The following is a 26780-nucleotide window of genomic DNA, read 5'->3' as shown; positions in this document are numbered from 1 at the left end:
ATTACACTTGAAATTTCAAGTTGCATCGCGATTTTACGAGATGACAATTGAATTTTATTTATGGCCAATATCTTTCGCATCCCCTGCAATTTTCGTCGTTATATTGTTGTAAAAAAAAATAAGAACACGTCTATTAAAAATTCCATGTTTAGATGAACTAGGGTTTTTCTAGGGAAAAATTGATTAAAATTCTATTTGAGTGTGAGATTCCACGAAATAACGATCAGTGAATCATTCCACATCCGGTTTACGCCCATTCGAGGCAACAATAAAACGCGTATTTAATAATCTGGTTAGTATCACCTCGGAAATAATAACACTGACTAATGATGAAATATCAATTAGAAAAAAATTTAAACAAATAAACTTATGCGCCCTAGGTACTGGGACAGGTGTATCCTCACTCCAGATGACAGGAGTGGCTTGAAAAAAATATAAACTCCTTGTCATCTAGCAGAACTTGAATTTATTCAAATCCCCGAAACGTTTCTCATAAAAAATTCTCCGAAATGATGATTAATGGATGAGATGAAATCCGGTTTAAATCCACACCCAACAGCCAAATATAAGAACCATAAAACCTAACTAGTAAAGCTATGCAAATAATTATTAAACGAGCAATAAGTTTATTCCATTAAATTATCAATTAAACAGATGTTTTAAGGTGTTGACACAAATGTATTTTACGATCTCCATTTTCTCAGAGAATACCTAATACACAGTCGTCAGTAATTTTTATTTAATACTAATTATCCCAGAGAAATGATGAATTATTTAAATTAAGAGCGTCCACAAAAAAAATCGCCGACTATAATTATGCCATTGCAAAAATTTCCACTGAGAATGAAAAGTACCGATTGCTGCCGATCCCCGGAAACAACAGTTAATTGTAAAATCCATTGCAGTCATGCAACTGTCATAAAATGGTGGCGAATGTTTTCACAATTCGATCTCTGGATTTTCTAAAATTTATAAAATAACGATTACAAACGATTATACCGATTTCTTAAAAAAATCGTTATTTCAAATTCCAAATAGACTCCCCCACCAGAAAATAATTGGAGATTTACCAATTGCAAAATTTCGGTACGAAATTCACAATCGTGACTATAAAAAAATAGCGATAAACAATGCCGATCCCCGGAAACAACAGTAAATGCTCCGTCATACGTATGACTGGCATAAAATAGTGGCTAATGTCTGAATGAGCTGATATTTTAGCGATTTCCCCATGAAGAACGGTGACTTGAACGCCAGTAAAGGAGTCGAATCGAATCGAGACACCCCGTAGACGCTGGAAGAAACCGATTCACATGTTTCCCCAACGGCCAGTGGTCCCTTTGCCCTTCCCCCAGACAATTCTCTCCGTCGCACTTACACGTCCCTCATTACCTGACTCACTCGACAAATGCATTCGTGCTGTAGAGGACAAGTGCTTGGGATTTGTCCCCCCTCCAGCCCCTCGAGCCCCTCCACAGAAACTCGAGGGGGGCCTCTAGGTGTATAGAAGCCACAAACTCAGTGCAAACGCGTCCGAGCGATCGTTAACGTCACAAATTTATCATTAAAATCCCGCAATGCGTGTAAAAATCGTCTGAGCAACCGATCAACTCGCCAATCGATTGATCTATCGATCTCCAACCGATCATTTATGATTGGCAATTCAATTTAGCGGTTATAGTGCATCGAAAATTTTGAAAAATCGCCACTTTCCCGCGGATTTCTTCGTTTTTCATTTCGATTTTTGGTTTCGATTTTTGGTATCGATTTTTTTGGTAGTCAATGATCGGTGATGAATGAACGACGCGATTTAGTTGAATATATTGAATCAAGTGTAACGGAGACTCGAATACCTGACGCCGTTCGAGTTTCTTGACTCACCTGTGGGGTAAAAAAAAAACCGGTACCCAGGGGACGCCGCGGAGCCACGGGAGGACGAGGGATTCGTCACGAAAACGTTGGAGGATCTTGGGATTGAGGATTGGAGTCTGGCGAGGGAATGATGGGAGTGGTGTTGGTTTGATGATTGAAAATTCTTGTCTCGTTTGGGTTGAGTTTGACGCCTGGACGAGGTGCGACCGGAATCGGCGCCCCACGTACGGAGAACGATTTTGTCGGAATATATCGGTTATCACGCCATGAGGATCCTCAAAACGTTGCACTGGTAGGTATATTCAGGATTTATTGTACCTTTTCGGTATTTTTCAATCATTTGGACCCACGCAATGTGTGCGCTGAAAAATTTTGTGAACCGGTTTCAACCGATTTTCTCTAGCGCGCAGTTTTCGACGGAAATCTCCAAATCTAAGAGGAATACGAAGATTTTTGATAGAACCTTTTTTGTAGGGCGTGTTTAGAGGTACAAAAATGATTATTGTGGAAATTTTCATATCTCTCATGGCTTTGGAGGTATTTCCTAAAAACTATGTCAAGTCATTTATCGCTTTTGGGATTTTATCATTTTGTTTGGAATCAATCATTTCCCGAGAATTTAAGGAATATTTTTTGGTTTATTGAAAGGTCACGTGAATTGACGAGTTTTTTATTTTTTAACTCTAGAAAATGGTGAATTTCGTGGAATTTTCATCTAAATCAAAATCAAATCGTTTTTCCTCTGACCAGTAAAAACAATTCATTTAAATGAGTGAAAAAAAATCAAAACCACTTTTCCATTATTTTTAATTCGTCAGACGGAGCACTTAAAGAATATTCAGGCGCCGGGGAAAATTGCCTCATTAAGAGGTGAATTACCTTTTCGTAAAGCAGTCGTAATGACACTATTTACATCAAGATTTTCATGTGGAAAAATACGAAAAATCCCCTAACGGTTGATGATAATTACAATTGGATTAAGGGAGGGTCTTACATTTTTAGAAACTCGACGAAGAGAAATTATTTCGAAAATCCATTATTTCAAAATATTCTCAGAAAAAGTTATGCATGAATTTCTCCATAATTAATTCATTATTAATTCCTCCCTTTTTCTTTTTTTCTTCATGATAAAGTTCAAGAAATATATCTCCCTGAATTTTTCTCTGAATAAACTGAAAATAATTACTCAAGAGTAAATACAATTTATTTTAATGACCAAATAAAATCAAAACGATTTTTAAAGTGAGAAAAATAAATTCAATGTTTCTCAGGTTTTCATTATTTTTCATTCTAGAGCAAAATTTAATCGACATTTCGATGTTAATAATTCTTTCAATTGTTCAATACTTTTGCTCTGTCAAACTGGAATGCCAATCTCAAAAGCGATTCTGTGAATTCTGCGAAGTAGGTCCGCAAGTTCCGGTTCTCCATGAAGAAAAATAGGAAAATAGAGCAAGAAAGTTGAAATTCATTGAACAAATCTTGAGCAGCTTTCGAATATACTCGCCTCGTCCAAGAAATTTTCTCATTCCCCCGCTAATGAAAAAAAATGCCCGGTGTAAAAAAAAATGCTCGAACAAAAAAAAACTTTGAATATTCCATTCGAGACCGTGTGAGAGTATAATACCCGTAAAAAAACCGTACAAAGTAAAATGGTCGTGAACGTACGTTATTGCTCGTACCTTTTGTTCCTGGATCCCTTTGTCCTCGGGTTCGTATAATCCTCTCCTGGAGTTTTGTCTTCAACGCATATAGTGGGTAACCACAGCCTGTTCGCGGCTCAAAAACCCTTTCTTTCGAAAAAAAAAATTCCACCGCTGTATCAATCGCCAAAAGATGATCTAGCTAGATGAAAAAAATTCTTAAAGTTACCACCACTGGATTCTATTGAAAAAAGTTCAATTACCAATTGACTGATCCCCTAATCATTTTTAGGAGAAAGCAATTGTGGGGAAAATAAATTATTTAATTTCCATCTCTTAACAACAATTTATTGTTACATTATAGAGGATTTTAATTAGTAGATCAAAATTGAATAATTAATTTTTCTCAGAATTGCTTTTTCCTAAAAATTACTAAAAAATTAGTTAATTATTCACAGAATTTGTTCCTGATTTCGAAATTTTCGAAAAATCGGTGAGAAATTGCAAATCGGTTAAATGGATATGAGAGATTTGCCGAATTCCTGGATGGAATTCCCTCATCCCCTGAACAATGCGATATTTAATATAAGGACACCTCGCCGGCGGTGTGGTGCCCCGATCCCCTAATTACCCCAACAACATCCCCTCAAGCAATCCCACAAGATCAATAAATTCCATTACCCCTAATTACCATCTACCAGAAACGCGAGATCGCGGTATTGGATTCCCATCTGAATTCTCCAAAAACCATTTCCATTTCAATGAAATCCATTTTTTCTATTTCAATGGAATCCATTTTTTCTATTTCAATGGAATCCATTTTTTCTATTTTCCACCTCGAAGTTCAAATATTAAAATACCCCCCAACAATTCCCCCTTTTGAAAAATCCAATATATGCATCAAATACTTTAAACAATTTTTAGGGGAGGAGAGGGAAAAATTCTCCCTTTTCTTCACATTTTCGAAGTTTTTTCCTCATTTTTTTTAAAGATGTAGGGGCAGAGTAATTGATGAGTTGATGAGTGTTTAAATTTCATATTTAATTCATTAATACGGAGCTTTTATTCTGTTTACTAAATTCAATTGATAAACACTTAAATAATGATAAAGATCTGATTTCTAATTAACGTTAGACACTATTTGCACGAAGCAGAAATTAATTGTTTTTTATAATCTCGACAAGTTAATTCGAAACTATTGGAAAAAAAAAATCGTGAGGGGAAGGGAAGTCCATTTTACCCACTTTCCCCCAAAAGTTTCATTTTGACGACGCGTTGCAAAATTTAGGACTAGTGATTTGAGCAGTAGAAATTGTTGAGAGACGAGTTTCTGATTAGGGGTTCATTTTACCTTCCTCTTCCTTAATTAATAATTTTTTAAAATATTTTTTATACTCATATTATAATTATGAAAACGAAAATCATATCTATAAATGCATATTTCCTAGACAGAATTTTCCCTTAAATTCTTTATATAAAAACTAAAGTTCATTAACTACATTCAATTTATGAATTATGTAACTCAATTACTTACATTGTATATACATGGTTATAGATTTAATTTAAGGCCCCAAACAATAAACTATAAAAATAACTTTTGATTTTTGAATTTTTGAAATTTGAAATAGTAGTGTTTTTAAAATTTTTCTAATTTTTTTGATTTTGTGATGTTTTTTCAGGTCTAGAAGACGCAGCAACAGTGGCGTGACAGACATCCACCTGCAGCAGGCTCAGGTGCATGATAACAATAACGGAATCGATCATCTCGAGACCAAAGAGTCACGTGATAATTCAGGCATCCCCGATGAGATGTGGACCTCGGGACAAACCCCGGGCCACCATCGGGAATTGCCGGTCGATGTTCCCGACACTCTCCTCCAGCAGGCATATGCCAACAAGGTAATAAATGAAACCCCCAATTTACGTAGAACCGAGACGCCAACACGTGTCACCAATTCCCGTAGCGCTAGCCACCATCATACCCATCAAAATCGCGATAAACGCCATCCTGAAAAGATTCCTCGTATTAAAAATGAGGAAACGATTCATCATCTTAAACCGATTATCGATGAGCACAACGGATCGCTAAATACCGATAATAAATTGATCGTCATCGATGACGGAGCCCAGCCCAGGATAATCGAGATAACCCTGAGGAACAACGACAAGAACGACAAGACGAATCAAGAGAGAGTATCAATAGTTGACGAAGGCAAGACCATAATCGATATATTCGATAAATCAATGAGCGACGTCAAAGAGTCGAGTGTCGACGGGGATTACGATTATCCCTTCGCCAAGGAGGATTACCCAACGATGCTGAAGACATGCAGCGATGCATCAGCCAGTCCTCGAAGTTCCTCAGGTAGATCAGACAGTACAGCAGCGATGGATGCGAGTCTGATTCTACCGGGAAAGGAGTCACCACTCTACGACGCACGTAGAATCGATTTGGGTTCACCGTGTCGACCAATCGGTCTCTTCCTCAGCAATCGCGAGTCCTTATCCACGTCATTTGACAATCCCGCCTACGGTCTCGACCTGGATCTCCACCAGGGCCTCCTCATGCGCTCAGAGGAGATGACTGATCTCTCGATGCTGCTCTCCAATCAGAAATCCCTGAAGAAGACCAAGAAGTCGATCGATCGAGAGGGAGAGCTCATCTCAGCTGCATCCACTGAGGATCTCTTGTCAAAAGACGTCACTGATTTTGTCGCTGTTGCAACAGCTGATACCAGGAAGAAAAAGAAACAATCGTCGAGCGGTTACTCAACCCTTCGCAGTGACACGTCGGACAAATCATTTCTTGTTATCGGTGCTAAGCGCTCATTTCGCGAAGTTGCTGTTGATTGTCCCCCGGATTTTGTACCGATTACAAAGGGTCACCCCATCTATCCACCACCCGGCAGAAAAACCCATGACATCGGCAAAAAATCAGTATCTATTGATAATTTAAGTACAGTTAAACCTGAGAATGACAAACGAGATCTCTTGGAGGGATCCAAGAGTGTTAAGGTAAGGTTTAAAGTACGGAAATTCATGGGTAAAGGTTACAACATTTGTAAATCAAATATCCTATCGTCCAATTACCCAATTAGCACTCACAGTCTCTCCAACGCACTCACATGTAAAACGCTTAACTGCACAGTCCTATCGCATTCGTCAATTCCTTATTTGTTTGACTTTAATGGGTCGGGCCACAAGGAGATGTCGTTTAGGCGAATCGAGAGCTTTCGTGATGAGACAAATCAGAATTGTAAAAATTACATACGCGAGGCTGACACCAACTCCTGGCAAAAATCAACAGCTGGGGATCAGTGGAATGCTCCGGATGATGAAGATTTCGAGCTCTTGGATAATGCTGAGAATTCTGCCCTGTCGGATGCTTACAGAAGGTCCAGACTAGTGAGATCTAATTTATTGATCATTGGTGCTGGCAGTCTGCCAGATCTTCAGAGGATTCCACCCTCTGACTACCCTTTTAGGACGATTCGACGACACAGTTTTACGGGGAAGTTTCGGTGGAGGGAAAATACTTCTCCAGGTGATGATGATGATAAGAGACAACAGGTAACAAGAGTGTTTAAGAAATGGAAGAAGCATCAGGCAGTGTGTGGTTTCAGATTGATGGATATTCTATCATTTATTCTGAGGATTGTCGATAGTTTCTTCAGGTTCTTGGGGCTTTGGGTCGCTTGCTCTCAGCATGATATTTTCTTTCCTGGACATTTGACGTGGAGATCTCTAGGAGAAGTTCTACCATTAATTGATTCATTCATTTTTACCGATATATTATTTCTCCTAGAGTTTTACCACGAACTTCTGCTAAGAAAAAAAATTGTCTTGACTCTTTTTCTCAGCAAATCTCCATTTGAACCTTCTGAATCCACTAATTTTCATTCATCCTCGCTTCTTCATCCTGTGAACCTCAATTTCCTTTGAATTGAGATTTTTTTTTCTCATAATTAGTTTCTTATAGAGCAAATAGCAATTGCATCGTGATCTCTCCATCAGCGGAATGAAGATGAAATGACGGATTTTTCGATGAATCAGTTCGGGGAATCAAATCGTTGTTGTCCTGGTGCCAATGAAGATCTAATTGTTTTTTCAGACTGGTCTGAATGGTGTAAAGCCAGCGATTCCTCCGAGGGATCAGAAGAGAGCACCAGCTAGACCACCCAAGGACAACGTCAGGATATCAAATCGCAATAACAATATAGAGATTAATGAGAATATTAACACGACGAATGAGTCGATACAGCAGCCACAGCCGACACCTCAGCAGCTTTACTCAATTAAAAAATATCAAGTGAGTGATTATTTTTATTTAGTTTCATTAACCGATGTCTCTTTCATTTACACTTATTGTTTATTTTTCGTTGGGATAATGTTTTATTTTTTTTTGGTGGCTGGAGAGGGGGGAGGGGAAGGTGTAGGATAATAGTTGTGTACACGGGAAACGGAAAACATTGAAGCTAATTACCGAACCGTGTCGATTTTACTTCCGCGTGTCAACAATGTCGAGTCTTTCGGAGATCGTTCAATCGTCAAATACAATTGCTATCGAGAATTTGATCGGAAATTGTGAATTACCCCAGAACGAACTTTTTGTTGACACCAAATTTCCTTCTTTTTCAATTCACTATTTTTCAAACGTCCATTACGTTTACAGTTATTTCGGGGATTACCCCAAATTTATGGTTCCATTCACATTTGTTTTTTTTTTATTCATCATTACTTCAGGATGATGTAACTCGTGGTGAATTATTTACATTATTATTGATAAATTCAAATGAGTTTTATCAATTAAATTTGTTTGGGGTGAGTAAATTTTTGTTTTAGAAAATTGAAGAGAAATTGAATAACTATTGTTTGTGATTGATCTACTGGGGAAAATGAAGCCCCATGAATGGCACGTCGAGGCTTCCCCGATATTTTCATATTATCCTCTCAACAATTGTCTCGTAACACTGAGAAAATTAATTACTTTTGCTAATTAAATTTATTTTCTTGCATTTTATTATCTGATTCAATTAATTAACCAGAAGAATTTATTTTTCTCAAGGGCAGAAAGAGAAAAACAGAACACCGAGTAATCACTCTTTTTTAACTCCCAGTGATGGGCGTCGAGGTCCGTAATCACTCACTAATTGCTTTGATAAGCCCAATCAACGAGTAATGGAGTGTTTGAAAAACTCTCGTGAAGTTCTTTTTTTGTCAATCGATCGCTGAGATTTTATTTTCAATAGAAGTTTAATTGAGAGAATGGGAAAGTGGAAAGAGAATATTGATTTGGTAATTGGGTTTGATGATTCTAGGAGCAATTACGACAGAGAAAGGACCATGAAGAGCGTCAGGAATATCTCCAGGAGTCGATACGTCGCTCAAAGAAACTCTACGCCCTTGAGAGTCACACGACGAATCTCGTCGGCCAGGAAAACCTGGCGTACACTCAGGACGAATTTTCCACACCTACCCCGACGGCAGATCGAAAAAGACGCTCCGTTTCCCCGAAAGAAATTGAAGAATCCTCGACAGCTCTGAGTGAGTCCAGATTTCTCGAATACATGTTTTAAAAAAGAATCTAGAACTTTCTCTAAAAAATTTCACCTAATTTCTATCCATTAATTTCCAAGTGTATTAATCATATTACCAATACTAATTATTAACATAATTATAATATAATTCTAGATTTAACAATTCTAATTAAAGTTGGCAAAAGGAAAGGAAATCGAATTTTCGAATGGAATTCCCATCGAGTTTTAATTTTATCAGAAATTTATCAGAGATCAATTTATTAGAGAAAGTACAGAATTTTTTTTGTCAATGTACGGTAATTTCAGTTTATGGAATACAAATGATTTACAGCTTATGGAGAAGTCGTGGCGATTCTGGAGAGGCTACAGATGCAGCTGAAGAATCTGTCAGGTGCACTAGGCATCTCTGGCCCTGGGGTTGAGGCGGAATTGGATGCGGTTAGAACGCTTTTGATACAGAGGAGGTTTGCAACAGCCCTCAGTACACATCAGGTACTCAGATCGCGGCTCAGGGCGGATAAATTACCGAAGCATTGCGATGACGATGCTTCCAACCTGGCACGTGATGTGAGTTCTTATTATTCAACATCTCATTTCCAGATAATTCAATCTTCATTCAATTTTTCTTATTCAACACTCAAATTCGGAAATTGTACTTTAATAATGATAAAAAATCGCCAAATTGCTTCAATAATAATCTTTTATTATTATTCGTTTAATGAGGTTCTCCTATTTTTCTATTAATATACATAAATACAAATACAGGATTCCAATAGAATTTTTATAAATGTCTCACGGAAATCGAACTAAATTTCCTGGAAAAAATGTCTGGTTTTTTAATTAAATTTTGTATTTAAGGCCCGGGTGGACTATCTATCGAATATCATCTTTTTTTTTAATTTTATCTTTTTAGCCTAAAGTACATTAAAATTTGGGATCAAATTTGTGCTGCGGGAGCTACTCGAATGGTTATAAAAAAATAAAATGAAAAAAAAGAGGAAAAATTATTGAAGGGCGCTAAAGAGCGATATTGTTTAAAATGGATCTACCAAGTTTACAAAAAAATGATAAAAATTGTGCAGCTTACCATTGCTCTCCAGAAGATTGAGTGACAGCTAGATGCAATAGTAAGCTGCGTATATTTTTTAATTATTTTTTAGTAAACTTGATATATCTCTTTTAAATAATCTCGATCTTTAGCGCCCTTCAATAATTTTTCCACTTTTTTTCATTATTTTTTCATGTCCATTCAAGTGTTTCCCGCAACACAAAATTATTCCCAAATTTTAATGTTTTTTAGGTTAAAAAGATAAAATTTTACCAAAAGTCGACGTTCGATAGATAGTCCACCCGGGCCTTAATAAAAAAATTAAAATATCAAATATTTTAAGGCCCGGATGGACTGTCTGGAAAAGATAATTTACTCCAAAATTGGGACTTCTAATTACTCCGTCAATTAATCGTGTTTTCCGATAATTGTTAGCTAGCGGCCTAGTTGTTGACAACCGCTAGAACGCTAGCTAACAATTATTGAAAAAAACGATTAATTGCCAAAGTAATTAGGAATCCGAATTTCGGAGTAAATTATCTTTTCTAGATAATCCACCCGAGCCTGAAATATTTTATCAGAATTTGGGATCTCCTTAAGAACAAATGATTTTTTTTTCAGTGCGTGGAGGTTCTGGAGGAGTGGCAATCGACGGTGAAGTCGAGCGAAAATGTAGCCCTCGTCGAGGAGCTCACGGGTTTATTGACGAGCTACGAAATGGAGGGGTTATTGCTGTCACACGATTCAGTAATATCGTACGTCGATGGAGTACAGCGCAAGCAGAGCCCGTCTTCCTCATCCCCCAGTGAAACACCAAGTCTTTCATCTAGCTATCGAGATTCAAGGAATACAGAGAACATCAAGATTATTAAAATTGAAAAGACGAATGAGCCACTCGGTGCTACTGTCAGAAATGAAGGCGATGCTGTTATAATTGGTAATATATAATAAGATCCTTTGATGTTGTTCACTCACTTGAAATACTTTCGATTCACTTATGAATAAATTCAAGAGAAAAAACCTTGAATTTATATCAGAAGTCTTAAAGAATTTTATTAAAGGTCCATTGAAATGCTATTTATTGATTTTTTTATTCTTCAATAAAACTATAAAATACCAATAGAAAAATATCTAGAGCATTTAAATAGAACATTTTTAATAGAAATTCGATAAAATTTCCAGGAGAAAAGTTTCGTTCGAGTTTTTTTTCATTCAATTTTCCATGTAATTTTAAATTTCCCCTCACATACTTCACAAATTGATGGTACGGTGAAGTAATTGAGGAATGAAGGGGAAATAATATTAATTTCTTGTGTAGGGAGAGTTGTTCGAGGTGGTGCTGCGGAAAAATCCGGTCTCTTCCATGAAGGAGATGAAGTTCTCGAAGTTAATGGGGTGGAAATGAGGGGCAAGAGTGTCAATGAAGTCTGCGATATTCTCGCAGGAATGCAGGGGAGTCTGACATTTCTCGTTTTACCAGCTTCCAACAATTATCGAAATAACGTAACCAATACTGTCAAAGACGATAACAGCCAGGTAAAATTTAATAAATAAAATAATTATGAAATTTAGATATTTGAGAGATAGCTAGTGAAGGGTGGAATAAAATGGCTAGCCTTTGGACGATAACAACTGATTGTTTTCATGGATTTTCTGCTCAGGTACATCACGTGAGAGCCCACTTTGACTACGACCCAGAAGAGGATCCTTACATACCGTGTCGAGAGCTCGGTGTAAGCTTTCAGAAGGGTGACGTCCTCCACGTCATATCTCAAGAGGATTCCAACTGGTGGCAAGCTTACCGCGAGGGAGAGGAGGACCAGACACTGGCTGGTTTAATCCCGAGTAAAGCCTTCCAGCATCAGTGAGTACTTGTTACACTCCTCAAATCAATAGTCAAATCATGAGAAGCAAAAAGCTTTTTGATTAATGAAAATTGATGAGAACATATTTCAGACTAATTGTGTCTTGAATAAAAATTAATTCACATTAATTTCACGTTTCACAAATAAATTCCTAATGAAAGAATTTTTTATTCAATCCTTCTGTTCAGGCGGGAATCGATGAAGCAGACAATAGCTGGTGGCAAGACTACGATGCGTGGAGGAAAAAAATCGAGTACTCTATTGTGCACGAGGAAGAATCCAAAGAAGAAGAAGAAACGGAGCAAATTTGGAAGTAATTTGAATGAGGATGGATATCCACTTTATTCAACTTCGACAATCGATGGTGGGATTTCATATAATCACTCATTAATCATTTTGTGTGCTAACCAATGGAAATGTGAAAAAACAAGTAGAAGTTTAGAAAATATCTGATGATATTTGTTGATCGATTTCAGATTACGATAGCGAAGAGGTTTTGACTTACGAAGAGGTAGCACTATATTACCCGCGGGCAAGTCATAAGAGACCAATTGTTTTAATAGGACCTCCGAATATCGGAAGGCATGAGCTGAGACAACGTCTCATGCAGGACAGCGAAAGATTTGCTGCTGCGATACCACGTAAGTACTTTCGACGAATTTTTTCCCAAAATGGAATGATTCCATTAACTACATATTAGTTTCCAACAAATTATTCTAAATTATCTCCAACAGAAATCAATAAAAAAAACAATAAATTTCGTCCTCGATTTATCTCTTTGAAATTTTGAATTAAAACGCAAAATTGAATAGAAAATTGTCAATTCCAGATACGAGTAGACCACGAAAGGGTTCAGAAGTTGATGGCCAGGATTACCACTTCATTTCTCGTTCACAATTCGAGTCGGACATCCTCTGCAGAAAATTCGTGGAGCACGGAGAGTACGAGAAAGCGTATTACGGCACCTCAGTGGAGGCAATACGAACGGTAGTGAATTCAGGAAAAATCTGCGTCCTGAATCTCCACCCCCAGAGTCTGAAAATCCTCAGGAATTCTGACCTGAAACCTTACGTGGTGTTTGTGGCACCACCCAGTCTCGAGAAGCTGCGGCAGAAGAGGCTGAAGAATAACGAGAGCTTTAAGGAGGAGGAGCTCAAGGACATTATCGAGAAAGCCAGGGAGATGGAGGACAAGTATGGACACCTATTCGATATGATTATCATCAATAATGACACGGATCGTGCTTACAATCAACTACTCACTGAGATAAATTCACTGGAGCGCGAGCCACAGTGGGTGCCAGCCACTTGGGTCCAGTGATACATCATTCATGATGCTGTAAAATTCACGTAGATAAAACGAGAGATGCAATACTTTAGGCCATTTTCGAGTGCCTGAATTTTATTTATGGAGAATACGAAAATCATCATCACTACTGAACCTCTTAACCTTGAGGGAGTCATTCTGCACGTATGAAAAAATTTCATTGAAAATAATTCTTTCCTCCGGAAATTCCATTCAATTTCTATTAGGACACTGGGAAAAAATGTTGTGGGATATCCCTAAATTTTTTGAAAATATATATGGAAAAAATTTTAATCGATTAAAATTCGTAGAGAAAAAATTATGACATGAATTATGAAGAAAAAATCGCAGATTTTGAGAATTTTTGGAGAATGTCAGAAACTATTCTGCAGTAGAGAAAATATCAAATTATTACTGAATTGATATTGAGTGCCTGTTGATATTTAATAGAATTTCTTGGAGAAAGTGTCAGATTTTTTAATGAAATTTCTCCACATGTGTGAACATGAGAAAATTCACAGACTCGTGGTAACAATACTTAGATCTGATATATGTATCGAGATAGATGATAGATGATAATGAATTTGGTGGATAACTTCGAGATGTGTACAGATATTATTGCAATTGATAATTCGACGATCGCGAGGTTCATGCGGAGATATTTTATACATGTACGTATGTGAGTGGAAAAAATGGAGGTGTATTGAATTCAAAAAAGGCTTCACGTTGAAAATAATTTGGAGAAAAACTGTTACATCTCCTAAAAAAATCTGTCAAATTCCACTGCAACACGTCCAATAGAAAATCTCCTTCAGAGTTTAATTGTCCTACATTTAATTCTTGGCAGTGAAATTATGAAATTAGTGTGGACTTTTCGGCGATTGCGCACAGTTTTTCTACAATTTTTTTTCACTCGTGTGTTGACGTTTGTGGGGACGAATGATTCAGTTTTAGTGCTTGTTGTGAATGAAGCGATGTATGAATTATCTATCGTAAATAATTGCCAGTCAGAAAATTTTCCAAACAATCTAATCACCAGATTAATTAAATCCCTTGAACAAGTGCTAAACCTAAAGAATTCGTCTTGAATTTCTATTCTGTCCAAACGTAGGATATTTCACCCTAATAACAATTCATTTCCAAATCATTGTTATATTAATTTGTATTATTTCCTCTTATCGGGCCAAATGGAAGAAAACGTCCGAAACTCTGTAAATAATTGAACAATTGTATAGATTAAAAAATCGAAATAGAATCGACAAAAATAAAGAAAAAAGAAATTATTTATTAGAAAAAGAAAAAACTATGAATAACCACGCAATAAACCATGAACAGTAACAGAAATGAAACTGGCTCTAAAACACATCCACAATATCCAATAATTAATCGATCGAAACCCTGTCATTATTGTTGTATATCTTGTTGTTGTTGTTGTTGTTGTTCTTGTTGTTGTTGTTATTGATGTTATTGTACCTTGACCTAGAGTGCCGTTACCAGCAGACAAAAATCATAATGAGAATAATCATAACGGGGAAAGTGTTTGACAATTATATCCTCATCAGTCTTCACACGTTTCAAAAGAAAAATCAATAATCAAATTTCAATGTTTACTTTCTCTAAACGATAACTCAGTATTGCAAGAGTATCTCAAAGAAAAAAAGATTCAAAATAAAGGAATTGCATTGTTTGGAGAAATTGAAAAAGTGTCTTACATTGTCGTGATAATGATGAATAAATGATGTGTATGGAATGTACATAGAGCACACACATACGTACATGTCTCCAAAAATTATTCACAGAGAGCATTTTTTCGGTAAGTAAAAAATTAGAGGGATCTTATTCGGATTTTCGGATTGGCATTTTCAAAATAAAATACTTGGACCTAAATTTTTCTCTTCGTGAAGATTTTAAAAAATTCGCCAATTATTTAATAGAAAAAATATCAAGTGAAAAATTCAGAACAATTACAATATTTTACGGATAATTTCCCAGAATTTTAGTACAATTTCTGCAGAAATTAAACCGAAATTGTTGGTAACTGCCACTTGCGAAATTTTCATCACGAATTATTTCTCTCTGATGAAATTACAATAATAGATAATGGAGAGGAATGTAATTATTCGCATGCACCTCGCAGAAAAGCAAAATTGAACTTCACCGCTAGCCACCAGTTATCGCGACGTTGTAGTTCATTACGATTAAATGGAGATAATTAATAGAAGAAATAGCGACGACAAGCGATTCTAAAAGGATAGAATTCTTTAATTATGTCGACATTTAGTTGATGCGTAAATAAAAACCCTTTGGTTCTGCAGAAAATCGTCCCTTCGGTAACTATAATCATCATAATCATGGCCATGGAGAGAAAAGGGCCTAATTCATGGGCCCTTCTCACCCCAAGGAGTCTCTGACTGAGTCGAATGAAACGAGAAATTTTTTGAAATGAAAATGGTGACTATCGATTATTACTATATTATTAGCCCGATGAAAAAGTGGAGATTGAATCAAAATGTCGGATAATCCAAGGAGATTAAAAAATCCGAGGGATTATGACGCAGAAATACACGTGGAGGGCGTCTTCCAATGACTTCCCTGACGTAGAAAAAGGGAAAAGCGAACCAGTTTTATGTGGTACATCGCATTTTTCTTTAATTTCTCATTTTCTTGTAAATTTACATAAGAAACAACCGTGCCAAAGTCTCATCCCCTCCACTGATCGATTTTGTTGCATATGCCGTTAAATAAATAAATAAATAAATGATACCATTACAAATCAAATTTTTCATTTTTACCATTTAAAAAAAGACCGCCAAAACTTCGCTTAGATTGGGAGCCGAGTCGGCGCGAAGTGCCTTCAAAATGGCGTCCGTCGAATATTTTTTAACGGTATAGAGCTGTGGAACCTGTGTTTCGACATTAGCCATCAATTTTTCCGCAGAGTTGCGTCACAATTCATTGGACCAGAGACATCACAATATCTTACAACCCCAGGAGTTAGTAGAAACGAGAATTGAGATCTTCCGGGCAGTTCCCTGGTACATCCAGATACAACCAGAAACCTCAGCCCCCATGACGGGTAAAAGGAAAGTGAATTATTCAGAGAGTGAGGAGCACTCATCCGATGAGGATTTTATCTCCGAGGATGTGTCCATCCACTCGAAGACAAGAGGCAGTACGATTGAATCACCTTTGGTGTTGGAGCCACCGAAGAAACGAGGACGAGGGCCCTCGAAGCGTCCCTGCACCAACAGAAATGCCCTGATGGCAAGGGTCAATCGCCAGAGAAAAAAGGAGTACCTCGAAAGCATCGAGGGCAAATTAAATTACTACAGAAATGCCAATAAAAATCTTGCCAATGTTGTCCAGCAGCAGGGGATTGATCTCAAAAGGCTGACAGCTGAGGTATCTTATCTCAGGAATATTTTAAATAATAATACGAGTATCACAACTCTCCTAAAGACCATGAACGAGTCGTTGAAGCAAAGGAAGTGCAGGCCTGAGGAGGACAAGTGGGACTTGGAGAAGACCGACCCAATCTCGAATTCCCTGGGACTCTCTAAGACGTCTGCTAGAGTTGCAGGGGGTCCAGAAACTCTTGGAGATTCAGAAATCCCATCTGATCCAGGTAACAATGGTAATGACATAAAGTATCAGGGGACTCTGCTGTCACTCGTGGAGTCCGACCACAATTATTCCAATGGAATAATTACTAATGATTTATTTGATTTTGAAGGCGTCAATTGTGATCCTTTTAAAGGGAGCCTTGCTTTTCCATCGGGTAATCCCAATATTATTAATTCCACTGAAGATTCACAGTTTGGGATATCTGATGTGGATATAGACCAGCTGGGGAACTTGGAGATTTTCGATCTGCCGGGAGATGCAGGCGGCGATGGAATCGATCTATCCAGAAGTGATCAGCCTCAGACTGATAATCTTTTCGATAATCTGGATAACAGTGGTATTTGTCTGCACGTTAATTCCGGGAGGATATCCCTTGAGTATTGCTCCATTTGTCATCTCAACAGCATTAATTCTGACGATCCTTGAGGGAAATGAAAAGGGAAAACATCAGATTGTTTTATTTCTATTCTTGAGAATATTTTTGCATTTGCTCGAGTGTTTACGGGACTTTTGTACGAATTCCAGTTATTATTTGAATATTTATTAATGTATAATTAGGGTTGGTGTTTAAGATTATGGAGATTTTCTTTTGAAATTTAGGGGAATATTGTCATTGAAAAAGTAAATTTATATTGAATTCTTCGTAATTTTGGTAAAAATACCGAAATATTTGGAACTTCATTGAAGTTTTGTTTTTCAAGAAATTTCAGTAATTTTAAAAAAGTAAATGTAATGAGGGCGTAATTAGATCTAAGATTTTGTTTTAATTGTGAAATATTCAATGTACTGATTTCTCCTCCGAGACTCTATGGACGATTTTACTTTTGCAGGGTATTAGGTGGAGATGGATGAATTAGGATAACGAGTGTGCCCCTTGTGGAATTGAAAATGGATAATGTTTATAAAGGTGGGCGTCAATTTTAACACGTCGGGTCATCGTTTCTGTTATTAAAATGAACTCGGTGAAATGACAGGGAAGAATTGGGTCTCCCGTATATTTTAGTCGATTCCCACTCGGTTGGGAATCATTTAGACTGGATTTAATCAATGGATTCATTTTAATAAGAGAGAGGATGATTATCATTTGACGCAAACACTTGACACTTAAACTCATTGTTTTGGAATATTTACAGTTGTCATTGCTGGGATTGTTTGTCTCGGAGCCATCCGTTTTTTAATTAAAACAATATTTGTTACGAAAATATGTTAATAGCAGCTGTGTATACAGGTTGAGTATGAAAGTATCACCATGATTTTCTATTACTTCGAGTCAAAAGTAGATTTTTTTTTTCCACTTTTTGTGAGTTTAATGGAAATTTTCTCTTTGATGAAAATTTTTTAAAATGCTTCGTGACAGTTTTTTCATCTTGGAACCAAAATTTGAAGACGAGTTTCTCATTGCAAACGGCCATTTAAGTTTCAGCCCTCAAGTTCTCAACGGTTCCAGCGGTTCCAGCACCGAAAGACCGAGATGAAAATAATTATCAACCATCTTTCACCATTCGTCAATATCGTTTTAAACTGTCCCAAAGTGGTAAAAATTTCTGATTAAAGGTTTTTGTGTTTTCCAGAATTATTTGAAGCCTGCATTAGTAAATTTATTTTTAATCTGTGATAATTATGGATATGATTGATTTTCCATTTGAGGGCACTCGCCATTATTTGTTTAATCTTGATTTATCCGCGTTTACAGATATCGGAGGAGAAATTAATATTTTTGCCTGTAATCTATGGTAATATGTTTTATAAGGATTACTTACTTATAGCATGCTATAATCTGGGAAAATTGATAGCGAATCATAAATAAATACATCATATTCTGAGTAACAACTTCCTTCTGTTTTATTTATCCTAGACCTACATTCTACTTACAAACTATGGGAAATAAACTGCGGTGAGATATGTGTTAAATTAACGAAACAAATAGAAATTATATTTTTGTTTTATGTACAAATATCGAAAATGGTAAGGACTTTGCGGGTCCACTGTGAACATGAAAATTGAGTTATGTATGAAAATAAATTCTTCCTTCAGGTATTCTAGCATAAATGAATTTATTAGACAATCGAGAACTTAAAAAACACGTAGAAAGATAGAATTTAGTCCCTGGAACAGTCTCAAATCCCCAGTCGACTGAACACTCCTGGCTTCTTTATATGCTTCACTGTCGTCACTCTGTTGAAAGTCACTTGCTTCTGGTTGGTCGTACCCAGGCGAGCTTTTGCTGGCAATGAACCGGATTCTGAAGCTAAAAAAATAAAACCGCATTAAATCATCTAATTTCTTAAAACTTTACCTTCAAGCAATAATTTCAGAAATTGTTTAAAATTTCTTTTTTTTCAAACAGACAATAAAACCACAAAACTCATTCGACTTATTTATAAAATTGGAGGAATTCCTAAGAGACTATTAAATTTGTAGAAATTTCTAAACAACTCAGAAGTCTTCGAGACCTTTCAAAAACGCTTCCACACTCACCTAATTTGCTTTTAATATTGACTTTCCTCTCCACCTTCCTCTGGCCACCGAGTTTCAAGGCCTTAGTGGTCTTGACAAGTTGCTTAACACTCGTGGAAACAGTGGATTTGTTTCTCTCGTGATCGGCATGCATGGTGCCAGCTCCAACCCTGGTAGCACTGGAAAGTGACTTCAGCTTGACCAAAGTGCTGCCCATATTAGAAGCTTTGCTCTTAAGAATTCCCTGGAGCTGTCCATTACCACCAGCACTGCCATTCTTGAGAATTCCCGCCGACTTCTCCTCCCTCTTGGCGTCCTTGTCACCGAGTCGATGAAAAACACTGGAATTTCTCTTGAGGACATCCCCAAGGCCAGTGATATTGAACGTGGGATTAGCCTCGCTGGAGCTGGTGGTGCTGGTGACTGAGCTATCCCCTAGTCTATCAAAGACTGTTCTCTTCTGCTCGAAATTCTTCTTAGCCCCAGGATCTGCTTTACTGGGGGGCCTCGAGAGACTCTTGACGGCAATGCCGTTCCCTGCCTTCAGCCTCTTCTGCATCTGCATCGTCCATTCCTCCTGGCTGTCGCTGTCAATCTCCACGACTTTTGTCACAATTTTTCTCTTCTTCACCTGTGGCTCCTGTGGCTCAGCACTCACTTTTCTCTTCTGGACTGAGCTGGTTGCTATCGTACTGGACACTGCCCTCAGGGTCTTGGCAGGCTCTTTTGGAGGTACTGGACGTGCAGATACAGCTGACACCTTTGATATTACTAGGGGCTTCTTCACTACTGGTTTTGATACCTTTAGAACTCTCTCTGGTGGACTGATCTCCTTAGTTTCCACCAGGAATCTCTCGCAGGTCATCTCCTCGGATACTTTCTTGGCGTAACGCAGAATTGCTATCATGTCCCCCATCAGGGTTATCCCCATCTCCTTCAGGCTTGGTTTGTCCAGCTCAGGCAGCATATCGGGTTTTATACGATTATTGGAGAAAACCACAGCATGTTTTGTCGCTACGTCCAGTGGAAATCCTGCATTGGTGAAAAATTTTACCCAGTAGCCTGAAATAATTAATAAATCCAAAGACTCTTTGAAAATTGGCACACCTTCAATTAAACATTAAACAATGAAATTTAAATGATTCTATAAAACGATAAAATAAAAACATATATTAAAAATTACACATAAATTTCGATTAACGCAAAGAATATCTTGTTTATTCACTCATTGACCAAAACAATGAAGACAAGGGTGAGAAAAATAGAAAAAATTAGAGTAAAACTGGAAGTTAAAATTGTCGAAATTCTTCCCCAAATCATAATTTTCACGTTTAAATTCCTGAGAATTCCTAAAAATATCTGATTTACTCACTCGACAGTTGTTTCGCCATTATTATCCAGGAAAACACAACCAAATGCACTACAGACGAGAGTTATCGCATGACTTCAGGTATTTTCAGCATAAAATAGCTATCAAAAAATGTTTGTTTAAATTATTGATTGTATCTCCCCTTGATATAATTGATGCCCGAATTGGTTTTTATTTTTTAACTATTTATAGACAACAATCCGAGGGAGAAATATTTTTAACCTCAACAATCAGTTCTCATAAACATCCGTGAGGGGGCATGAGGTCGTATGACGTCAGAGGAGTAATTGATAATTGAAAATTGGCCTTGATGCATCTGTCATGAAGAGGTCCACGTCACATACATACAGCAAGACATTTCGACATAACCAAGTACGTAAATAAGTTGGCAGGTGATTTTTCAATCCATCAGTTGAGATTATCTAGAAGAATTCACACGTATGGTAGTTATCCGCAGGAATTCGTGACTATTAATTCGGTAATTAGTGCTGTGTTCACTGAGGAAAATCCTGTGTTTGACACGTGTAGTAGAGAATAATTATTTTAGTTTTGGCTGTTTGAAGTCTCTTATTTTTGGATTTCTGATTTTTAAAGGATTCTTTATTTCTCACACTCTAGAAAGCCATAAGATGACGTGGATCTTCTGGCTATTTATCGTCGGGCCATTTGTTTGTGGTTCTGTCAGAGGACAGGGGCAGAGGGTCGCACCCGGTGTTCCTCCTCAGCATTATCAACAGGTATGTTTTTAATAAACTGTAGATTTATTGGAAATTCTTTTTGCATTTTGCTGTTGACACTTTGATCAATCTCCTGGAGTTGGAAAATATTTTCGACGGGCACCTCCTAGGGCCCGAATCCCCATCACCATGTGGGTGATCGATCCATATGGTTGAAGAATTTCAGTGACCACTCATTGTTTTTGCTAAATATCGCAGGATCTAACGGACACAGCGATTTTTTTGTAATATCTTTTTTTGTAGCTCTCATTGTGCTCTAGAAAAGAAGTCTCAAGTGAAATTTTTCAATCTCTATTAGATTCAGAGATATTCGCTGAGAACTACTGGCATTGAAAAATTGATAAATTCATAGATTTGTGTGGTATTTATTGTGTTATATTTATAGCCACCGGCACATCAAGTACCCCAACAGCAAGTGCATCATCAGCAAGTACCCCAGCAGCATCACCAGCCGCAACAGGTAATTAATGACCCCACGGGGAATTTATTGTTGTCAAGCATCAACTGGAACTGATCGATTGATTAATTTCCTCTAGTATCAACAGCCACCAGTCCATCAACAAGCGCCAGTCCAGCACCAACAGGTACCCCAACAACAGCAGGTTCCTCATCAGCAACAGGTGCCTCATCAGCAACAAGGTCATCACGATCATGGCCACCACCCACCCCAGCAATTACTCAACGCAGCAAATATTGCTCAAGAGAAAGAGTAAGCATTTTATTCTCCATCCAACATTTTTTCATTCTGTTACGTTTTGTTTCATTTTTTGTATGTAAAAATTCCTCTCTAAGCAGTTTATGACATAACAATTATGGATAATTATTCCAATTGCGAGGAAGGACAAAACATTTAAAAATTCTCCTAAATTTCCAAGAAAAGTCCATGATTATTGACTTTATTAATTTTTAGACACATCGCTGAGCATTTTGATGTTCCCATGGACACAGCTAAAATGACAGATCAGGAGTTGCAGTTTCATTACTTCAAGATGCACGACGCTGATAATAACAACAAACTCGATGGCTGTGAATTGATAAAATCCCTCATCCATTGGCATGGTAACAGTAATAATTTCCAAAGGAGAATCCAAATGAAGGAACTAAAATCCAATTGAAGAGATTAATGAATAGAATCTTAACAATTTTGTGGCGTTTCAAATTCAAATGGAATGAAATAGATTTGCCAACATCTCAGATATAGATTTTTAAATATATTTAATTCAGAAGTTTAATTGAGAAAATATATGTCCTGTTAATTTAAAATGATCAATTGAAACAGTCAGGATTATATTTTGATAACAGAACAAGGCAATAAGGATCCAGGGCATGGAGGACACGAGGCAACAGCTGGAGACAAATTGTTCAAAGACGAGGAGCTAGTCGCACTGATTGATCCTATCCTTGGCATGGATGACACAAATCACGATGGATTCATTGACTACCCAGAATTCATTCAGGCGCAGAAGAAAGCAGCTGCAAATAATCGCCAGTAGATCAAATTTTGTTCACTCAATCAATCTACTATGTTTTTATGAGTTCTTTTGTCTCATATTTCAACTCGTTATTCATTATTCGAACCCTTCGCATAATAGATTACAAATGAATGATGTAAATTTTCATGAATTTTGTACAAAATATTTTGTTAATAAAGGTGTAAAAATTATATTCGTATGCCCACGTGAAGATAAATTTATTCAATTAGTGTAATACATTTGGAACTTGTTTGCAACTTGGAAAAACTACTTTTGTTGGTTCACAGGACAGCCAATGAGGAAAAGAATTTCATATGATTGGTTGAAGTATTGAACGCCATATTGCAGTCCACGTGTGACCATTCAATTTTATAGTGTCCAGTGTTCCAAAAAGGAAAAACTTTAATAATGAATTTAGGTGTGACAGCGGAAGAATTACTGAAGAAAGAAGACTATTTAACGACTGGCTGTTCTAAAATTGATGAATTATTAAGGGGTGGCATTTCTAAGAGAGGAATAACACAGATTTATGGAGAAGCCGGTACGGGAAAGACTCAGTTTGCTCTTCAGCTGTGCCTGACAGCTCAAATATGCCCAGAAGGAGAGAAAGCAAAAGGTAATCCCCTCCTCAGAGATGATCACTGCAACAAATTTGCAAAAGCAATTGATTTCCTCATATTTCCCGTGGGTTTTTCGAAAAAATCTCCAAAACTACGGAAGATAATCAAAAATTTGCAGTAACTTTTTTGTAGGACTAATCGAGAGCTACAGAAAAGGTTATTATGACAAACTCAATATCTCTCTTAGTATTGCAGATATTTCCAAAAAATCACCAAGGAATTGAGTCGACTCGACTCTCTTACATAAAATTATTATTCTTCTTCAATATTTTTTATTTTCAATTGCAGGTGTACTCTATATCTGTACGGAATCAATATTCCCATCGAAACGTCTACAGGAGCTTCTGATATGCTCGCCAATTTCAATAAAACATAGACCCACCAGTGATTTGATATTTGTAGAACATGTGTCCACAGTTGTACGTATCCAAAAATTCATAAATAATTCAATGGCAAAGTTCTATTTGCTACAAAAGAGTCTTGCAGTGATTATGAAATTATAAAAATTCCTGACGTCTTGCTTAGAGAGATCTGGAGAACTGCATTTTGACTCGAGTACCAGTGATCCTGACGAATAATTCAATTTCTTTACTCATTATCGACTCGATTGCTGCTCCCTATCGAGCGGAATACGAGGAAAACCAATTGAAGAGTAGAGCTAAAAGCCTCAGAAGCATTGGACATGCGTTACACGGATTCTCAATAAATAACGACTTATGTATTGTCTGCATAAATCAGGTCATTACCACTGAATCGATTCATTATTAATCATTAATCATTAATAATTGATAATAATAATTATAATATAATTAATATCTGCAATCACTTTTCCAGTAAATTAATTCAGATGAGTTCTTTTGAATTAATCCATTCTTTTGAATTGATAGAATTCTTTCAACAAACTTGACCATTTATTTTATTATCTGTAAAGGTTTCTGCTAGTATGGGAGCAGTGAAATCCTCGTGTCACGAGTACCAGCCAGTGCTGGGGGTCACCTGGGCCTGTCAAGTGACGAATTCAATAAATTTTTGCCGAATTCATGACCAACGACATATTCATGTGAGGGAGTCCTCGTACATACCTCGTGAATCACTCTCATTCAACATCACACAGGCTGGGGTCTTTGGATCGTCGGTTTTATTATGAAAATAGTCTTTATTAAACAGTACGGAATCAACAAAACGTAGAAAAAAAATTGTTCTTCATGGAAATAATTTGTCGATGGCTGAGAATGTCTCTTTGTCGATGCCCCTGAGGACTTCTGTGGGGGTCCACTTGTTTCTGTCATCTGATGGGTCGAAAGGGTCTGGAGTTTGGATGTCCAGATTAACGATATCAGTCTCCAGGATCAGTCTGAATAATTAGGGAAAAATTATAATAAATTCATTCAATGCCGAGATTTTCTCATCACACAGCAACAAATTGATTTAGCCAACAGATAAGTTCTCCCAGAATATCTCTAAAGATAATAAATAATAAATAATAAAATAAATAATAAATAATAAAAAAATAAATCTAAGAGAGATGGTAGAATTCCTCTGGAGATTTTTTTATAGCTCTTATTTCACTCTACGAAAGTTATCTCGAAGGAAATTTCGTAATATCTCTTAGATTTCGAGATATTGAGGATTATCCTGGGAATGTGAGTTCACCTGAATGAATGGAGAAAAGTTCTGTGGGGCTCGTGATCCTGACGATCGCTGTAGGTGTAGTCTCCGATGATGGTGTGCCCTATGTGGGAGCAGTGGACACGTAGCTGATGTCTACGTCCTGTTCCAGGACGTAGCAGCACTTTTGTCGCTGGTTTTCCATTACGAAGACCTTTTTCGAGGACTAGTATTGCTGTGAAACAGTCTCTAGGATTTTTACAATACTCGCTACTTGTGCACATCCTCTTGCTGCCGAGGAGCTCTCGAATGTCATCACCTGGAGTTGAATTTCTAGATAATATCAGAAGACTTCGAAGGACTGGGTATATCTTTGGCGAAGAGTTGAATAAATTTTTAATGTGAATTTTAAATGTAAATGTTATTTTTTCATTCATCCAAACCCACCAATAGCTTCTCTAACAACGAGGCAATCTTCTTCCACATGGCCATGAACCAGTGCCAGGTAATATTTCTTGGCACACCTCTTCTCGAAAGTCACTGAAGCAGCTCTAGCTGAGTTCCTGGTAAGAGCCACGCAGATGACTCCACTCGTGGCGTAGTCCAGTCTGTGAACAAAATAAAACTCGTGCCTCAATCCTGGATTCGCCAGATGGGGAAATAATCTCTTGATCTCTGTCTGCAGAGTAATCTGGAATAAAATAATCGTTAAGAAATTACACAAAAAAAGTAAATATAAATAATTCTTAAATTTCTAAAAAAATTCCATCTCAATTGTTTTAATTAAGATAATAATGTATATATCTTAATTAGACAAGTCGGGGAAAAAACATCGAATTGCTCAAGTTAAAGTTTAATACAAATGCAATTGAATTTCCTAACGAGTTTGCGAGATTTAATTAAATTTTTCATTTACTTTGGAGGAGTCATTGCTGTTCACAACCATGTCATAAGGCTTGTCAATGACCAGATAATTCCGGTCGTGGTGCAGCACTACAATTTTTCTGTTGTCCTCCATTATTAATTAATAACTGATATTTGTAAAATTTCATTAATAAGTGTTCCTTATTCCTTTGAAGAAACTGCAAAATTATTTTCTACCATTTGGAAGACATTCGAGATTTCAGTGTAGATTACTCTTCATTAGGGCTGAATCTATAAATAAATAAATACAAATACGGATATTCAGCAACAAAGATACAATCAAGTCATTGTTAAATAAATTCCAGTGCAATTATTGTAATGATTGTAGATTGTACTTAATATCGTTGCCCTCAGGGGATTTGTTTCCGGACGAAGGCATAAATAAAAAATTTTCTGTCAATCAATCGATTAAAATCGTCAGAAGTCGATCAATCGGGCGACAACAGCTCGCCTCAAGATCATTTTTCTATTTCTGTTTTACGATTTGCTAATTTTCTCTCGTGTTTATTCGTTCACTTTTCTAGTACTCATATAGTGACTTTTTCATGGCGTTAGGGAATTTTGAAAGTCTCTCGCATTCCCGCCAAAAAATATTTGATACTTCTTTTTTTCAAGTATCTCATCAGCAAATTCAGATAATTATTAGCTTCTAATTAATTTTCCACAAACAAACGAAATGAATTTAATTCATCTGCAATT

The 26780-nt window shown here is 36.9% G+C and overlaps 6 protein-coding genes across 15 annotated transcripts in view; 4 read left to right on the top strand and 2 right to left on the bottom strand.

Moving 5' to 3' along the window:
- Positions 1-14635, top strand: part of sdt (stardust) — a 33264-nt gene extending 18629 nt beyond the window's left edge. For 2 of the 4 annotated variants that reach the window (XM_011309997.1, XM_011309996.1), the window contains exons 9-18: positions 5195-6530; positions 7627-7824; positions 8834-9059; positions 9384-9619; positions 10722-11037; positions 11419-11636; positions 11762-11964; positions 12154-12329; positions 12442-12606; positions 12795-14635. In XM_011309997.1, coding sequence (XP_011308299.1) covers positions 5195-6530; positions 7627-7824; positions 8834-9059; positions 9384-9619; positions 10722-11037; positions 11419-11636; positions 11762-11964; positions 12154-12329; positions 12442-12606; positions 12795-13285 — 3565 coding nt within the window. In that variant the 3' untranslated portion in view covers positions 13286-14635. Of the gene's footprint in view, positions 1-1541; positions 2165-5194; positions 6531-7626; positions 7825-8833; positions 9060-9383; positions 9620-10721; positions 11038-11418; positions 11637-11761; positions 11965-12153; positions 12330-12441; positions 12607-12794 lie in introns of those variants that run through there. The other 2 variants (XM_011309999.1, XM_011309998.1) reach the window with 2 other exon arrangements.
- Positions 14636-16142: 1507 nt separating this feature from the next.
- Positions 16143-18721, top strand: LOC105269609 (uncharacterized). 4 transcript variants are annotated; one of them, XM_011309994.1, is made up of 3 exons: positions 16143-16895; positions 17004-17801; positions 18028-18721. In XM_011309994.1, the coding sequence occupies exons 1-2, from the start codon at positions 16340-16342 to the stop codon at positions 17318-17320; spliced, it is 873 nt and encodes a 290-aa protein (XP_011308296.1). In that variant the 5' UTR covers positions 16143-16339; the 3' UTR covers positions 17321-17801; positions 18028-18721. The 4 variants fall into 4 exon arrangements, with proteins under 4 accessions (XP_011308296.1, XP_011308294.1, XP_011308293.1 ...); XM_011309992.1 differs by having other exon boundaries at positions 16143-16904; XM_011309991.1 differs by having other exon boundaries at positions 16143-17231; positions 17725-17801.
- On the bottom strand, positions 18712-20954 carry LOC105269610 (uncharacterized protein C19orf47). The gene is made up of 3 exons (XM_011309995.1): positions 20724-20954; positions 19373-20413; positions 18712-19142 (listed from the first exon to the last, which is right to left on the bottom strand). The coding sequence occupies exons 1-3, from the start codon at positions 20740-20742 to the stop codon at positions 19012-19014; spliced, it is 1191 nt and encodes a 396-aa protein (XP_011308297.1). The 5' UTR covers positions 20743-20954; the 3' UTR covers positions 18712-19011.
- A 50-nt stretch (positions 20955-21004) lies between these two features.
- LOC105269607 (multiple coagulation factor deficiency protein 2 homolog) lies at positions 21005-23128 on the top strand. Of its 4 annotated transcripts, none has more exons than XM_011309988.1 (6): positions 21005-21092; positions 21339-21457; positions 21843-21917; positions 21994-22166; positions 22368-22516; positions 22760-23128. In XM_011309988.1, exons 2-6 carry the CDS (start codon positions 21350-21352, stop codon positions 22948-22950), a joined length of 696 nt encoding a protein of 231 aa, XP_011308290.1. In that variant the 5' UTR covers positions 21005-21092; positions 21339-21349; the 3' UTR covers positions 22951-23128. The 4 variants fall into 4 exon arrangements, with proteins under 4 accessions (XP_011308290.1, XP_011308291.1, XP_011308288.1 ...); XM_011309989.1 differs by having other exon boundaries at positions 21049-21163; XM_011309986.1 differs by having other exon boundaries at positions 21058-21198.
- Positions 23129-23272: 144 nt separating this feature from the next.
- On the top strand, positions 23273-24717 carry spn-B (spindle B). Its single transcript, XM_011309984.1, has 4 exons — positions 23273-23545; positions 23838-23968; positions 24075-24287; positions 24481-24717. Exons 1-4 carry the CDS (start codon positions 23338-23340, stop codon positions 24694-24696), a joined length of 768 nt encoding a protein of 255 aa, XP_011308286.1. The 5' UTR covers positions 23273-23337; the 3' UTR covers positions 24697-24717.
- Positions 24670-26603, bottom strand: LOC105269606 (RNA pseudouridylate synthase domain-containing protein 1). The gene is made up of 5 exons (XM_011309985.1): positions 26417-26603; positions 26074-26312; positions 25605-25848; positions 25203-25476; positions 24670-24903 (listed from the first exon to the last, which is right to left on the bottom strand). The coding sequence occupies exons 2-5, from the start codon at positions 26173-26175 to the stop codon at positions 24753-24755; spliced, it is 771 nt and encodes a 256-aa protein (XP_011308287.1). The 5' UTR covers positions 26176-26312; positions 26417-26603; the 3' UTR covers positions 24670-24752.
- Positions 26604-26780: the final 177 nt, after the last annotated feature.

This window comes from Fopius arisanus, unplaced genomic scaffold (assembly GCF_000806365.1).
Source record: "Fopius arisanus strain USDA-PBARC FA_bdor unplaced genomic scaffold, ASM80636v1 scaffold00071, whole genome shotgun sequence".
NCBI lineage: Eukaryota > Metazoa > Arthropoda > Insecta > Hymenoptera > Braconidae > Fopius > Fopius arisanus.
This window is presented reverse-complemented; position numbering and strand designations above follow the sequence as displayed.

Excerpts from the sequence above, each read along its gene's own strand:
- LOC105269607 (XM_011309988.1), top strand. The coding sequence starts at position 21,350 with ATGACGTGGATCTTCTGGCTATTTATCGTCGGGCCATTTGTTTGTGGT. Across the intron at positions 22,167-22,367 it reads AATATTGCTCAAGAGAAAGA|ACACATCGCTGAGCATTTTG; the intron begins GTAAGCATTTTA and ends ATTAATTTTTAG. Across the intron at positions 22,517-22,759 it reads ATCCCTCATCCATTGGCATG|AACAAGGCAATAAGGATCCA; the intron begins GTAACAGTAATA and ends TTTTGATAACAG.
- LOC105269609 (XM_011309990.1), top strand. The coding sequence starts at position 16,340 with ATGACGGGTAAAAGGAAAGTGAATTATTCAGAGAGTGAGGAGCACTCA.
- LOC105269610 (XM_011309995.1), bottom strand. Across the intron at positions 19,143-19,372 it reads CAATATTAAAAGCAAATTAG|CTTCAGAATCCGGTTCATTG; the intron begins GTGAGTGTGGAA and ends TTATTTTTTTAG.
- LOC105269606 (XM_011309985.1), bottom strand. The coding sequence starts at position 26,175 with ATGGAGGACAACAGAAAAATTGTAGTGCTGCACCACGACCGGAATTAT. Across the intron at positions 25,477-25,604 it reads CGTTGTTAGAGAAGCTATTG|GTGATGACATTCGAGAGCTC; the intron begins GTGGGTTTGGAT and ends ATTCAACTCCAG. Across the intron at positions 24,904-25,202 it reads ACTTTTCTCCATTCATTCAG|ACTGATCCTGGAGACTGATA; the intron begins GTGAACTCACAT and ends CTAATTATTCAG.
- spn-B (XM_011309984.1), top strand. The coding sequence starts at position 23,338 with ATGAATTTAGGTGTGACAGCGGAAGAATTACTGAAGAAAGAAGACTAT. Across the intron at positions 23,546-23,837 it reads AGAAGGAGAGAAAGCAAAAG|GTGTACTCTATATCTGTACG; the intron begins GTAATCCCCTCC and ends TTTCAATTGCAG. Across the intron at positions 23,969-24,074 it reads TAGAACATGTGTCCACAGTT|AGAGATCTGGAGAACTGCAT; the intron begins GTACGTATCCAA and ends CGTCTTGCTTAG.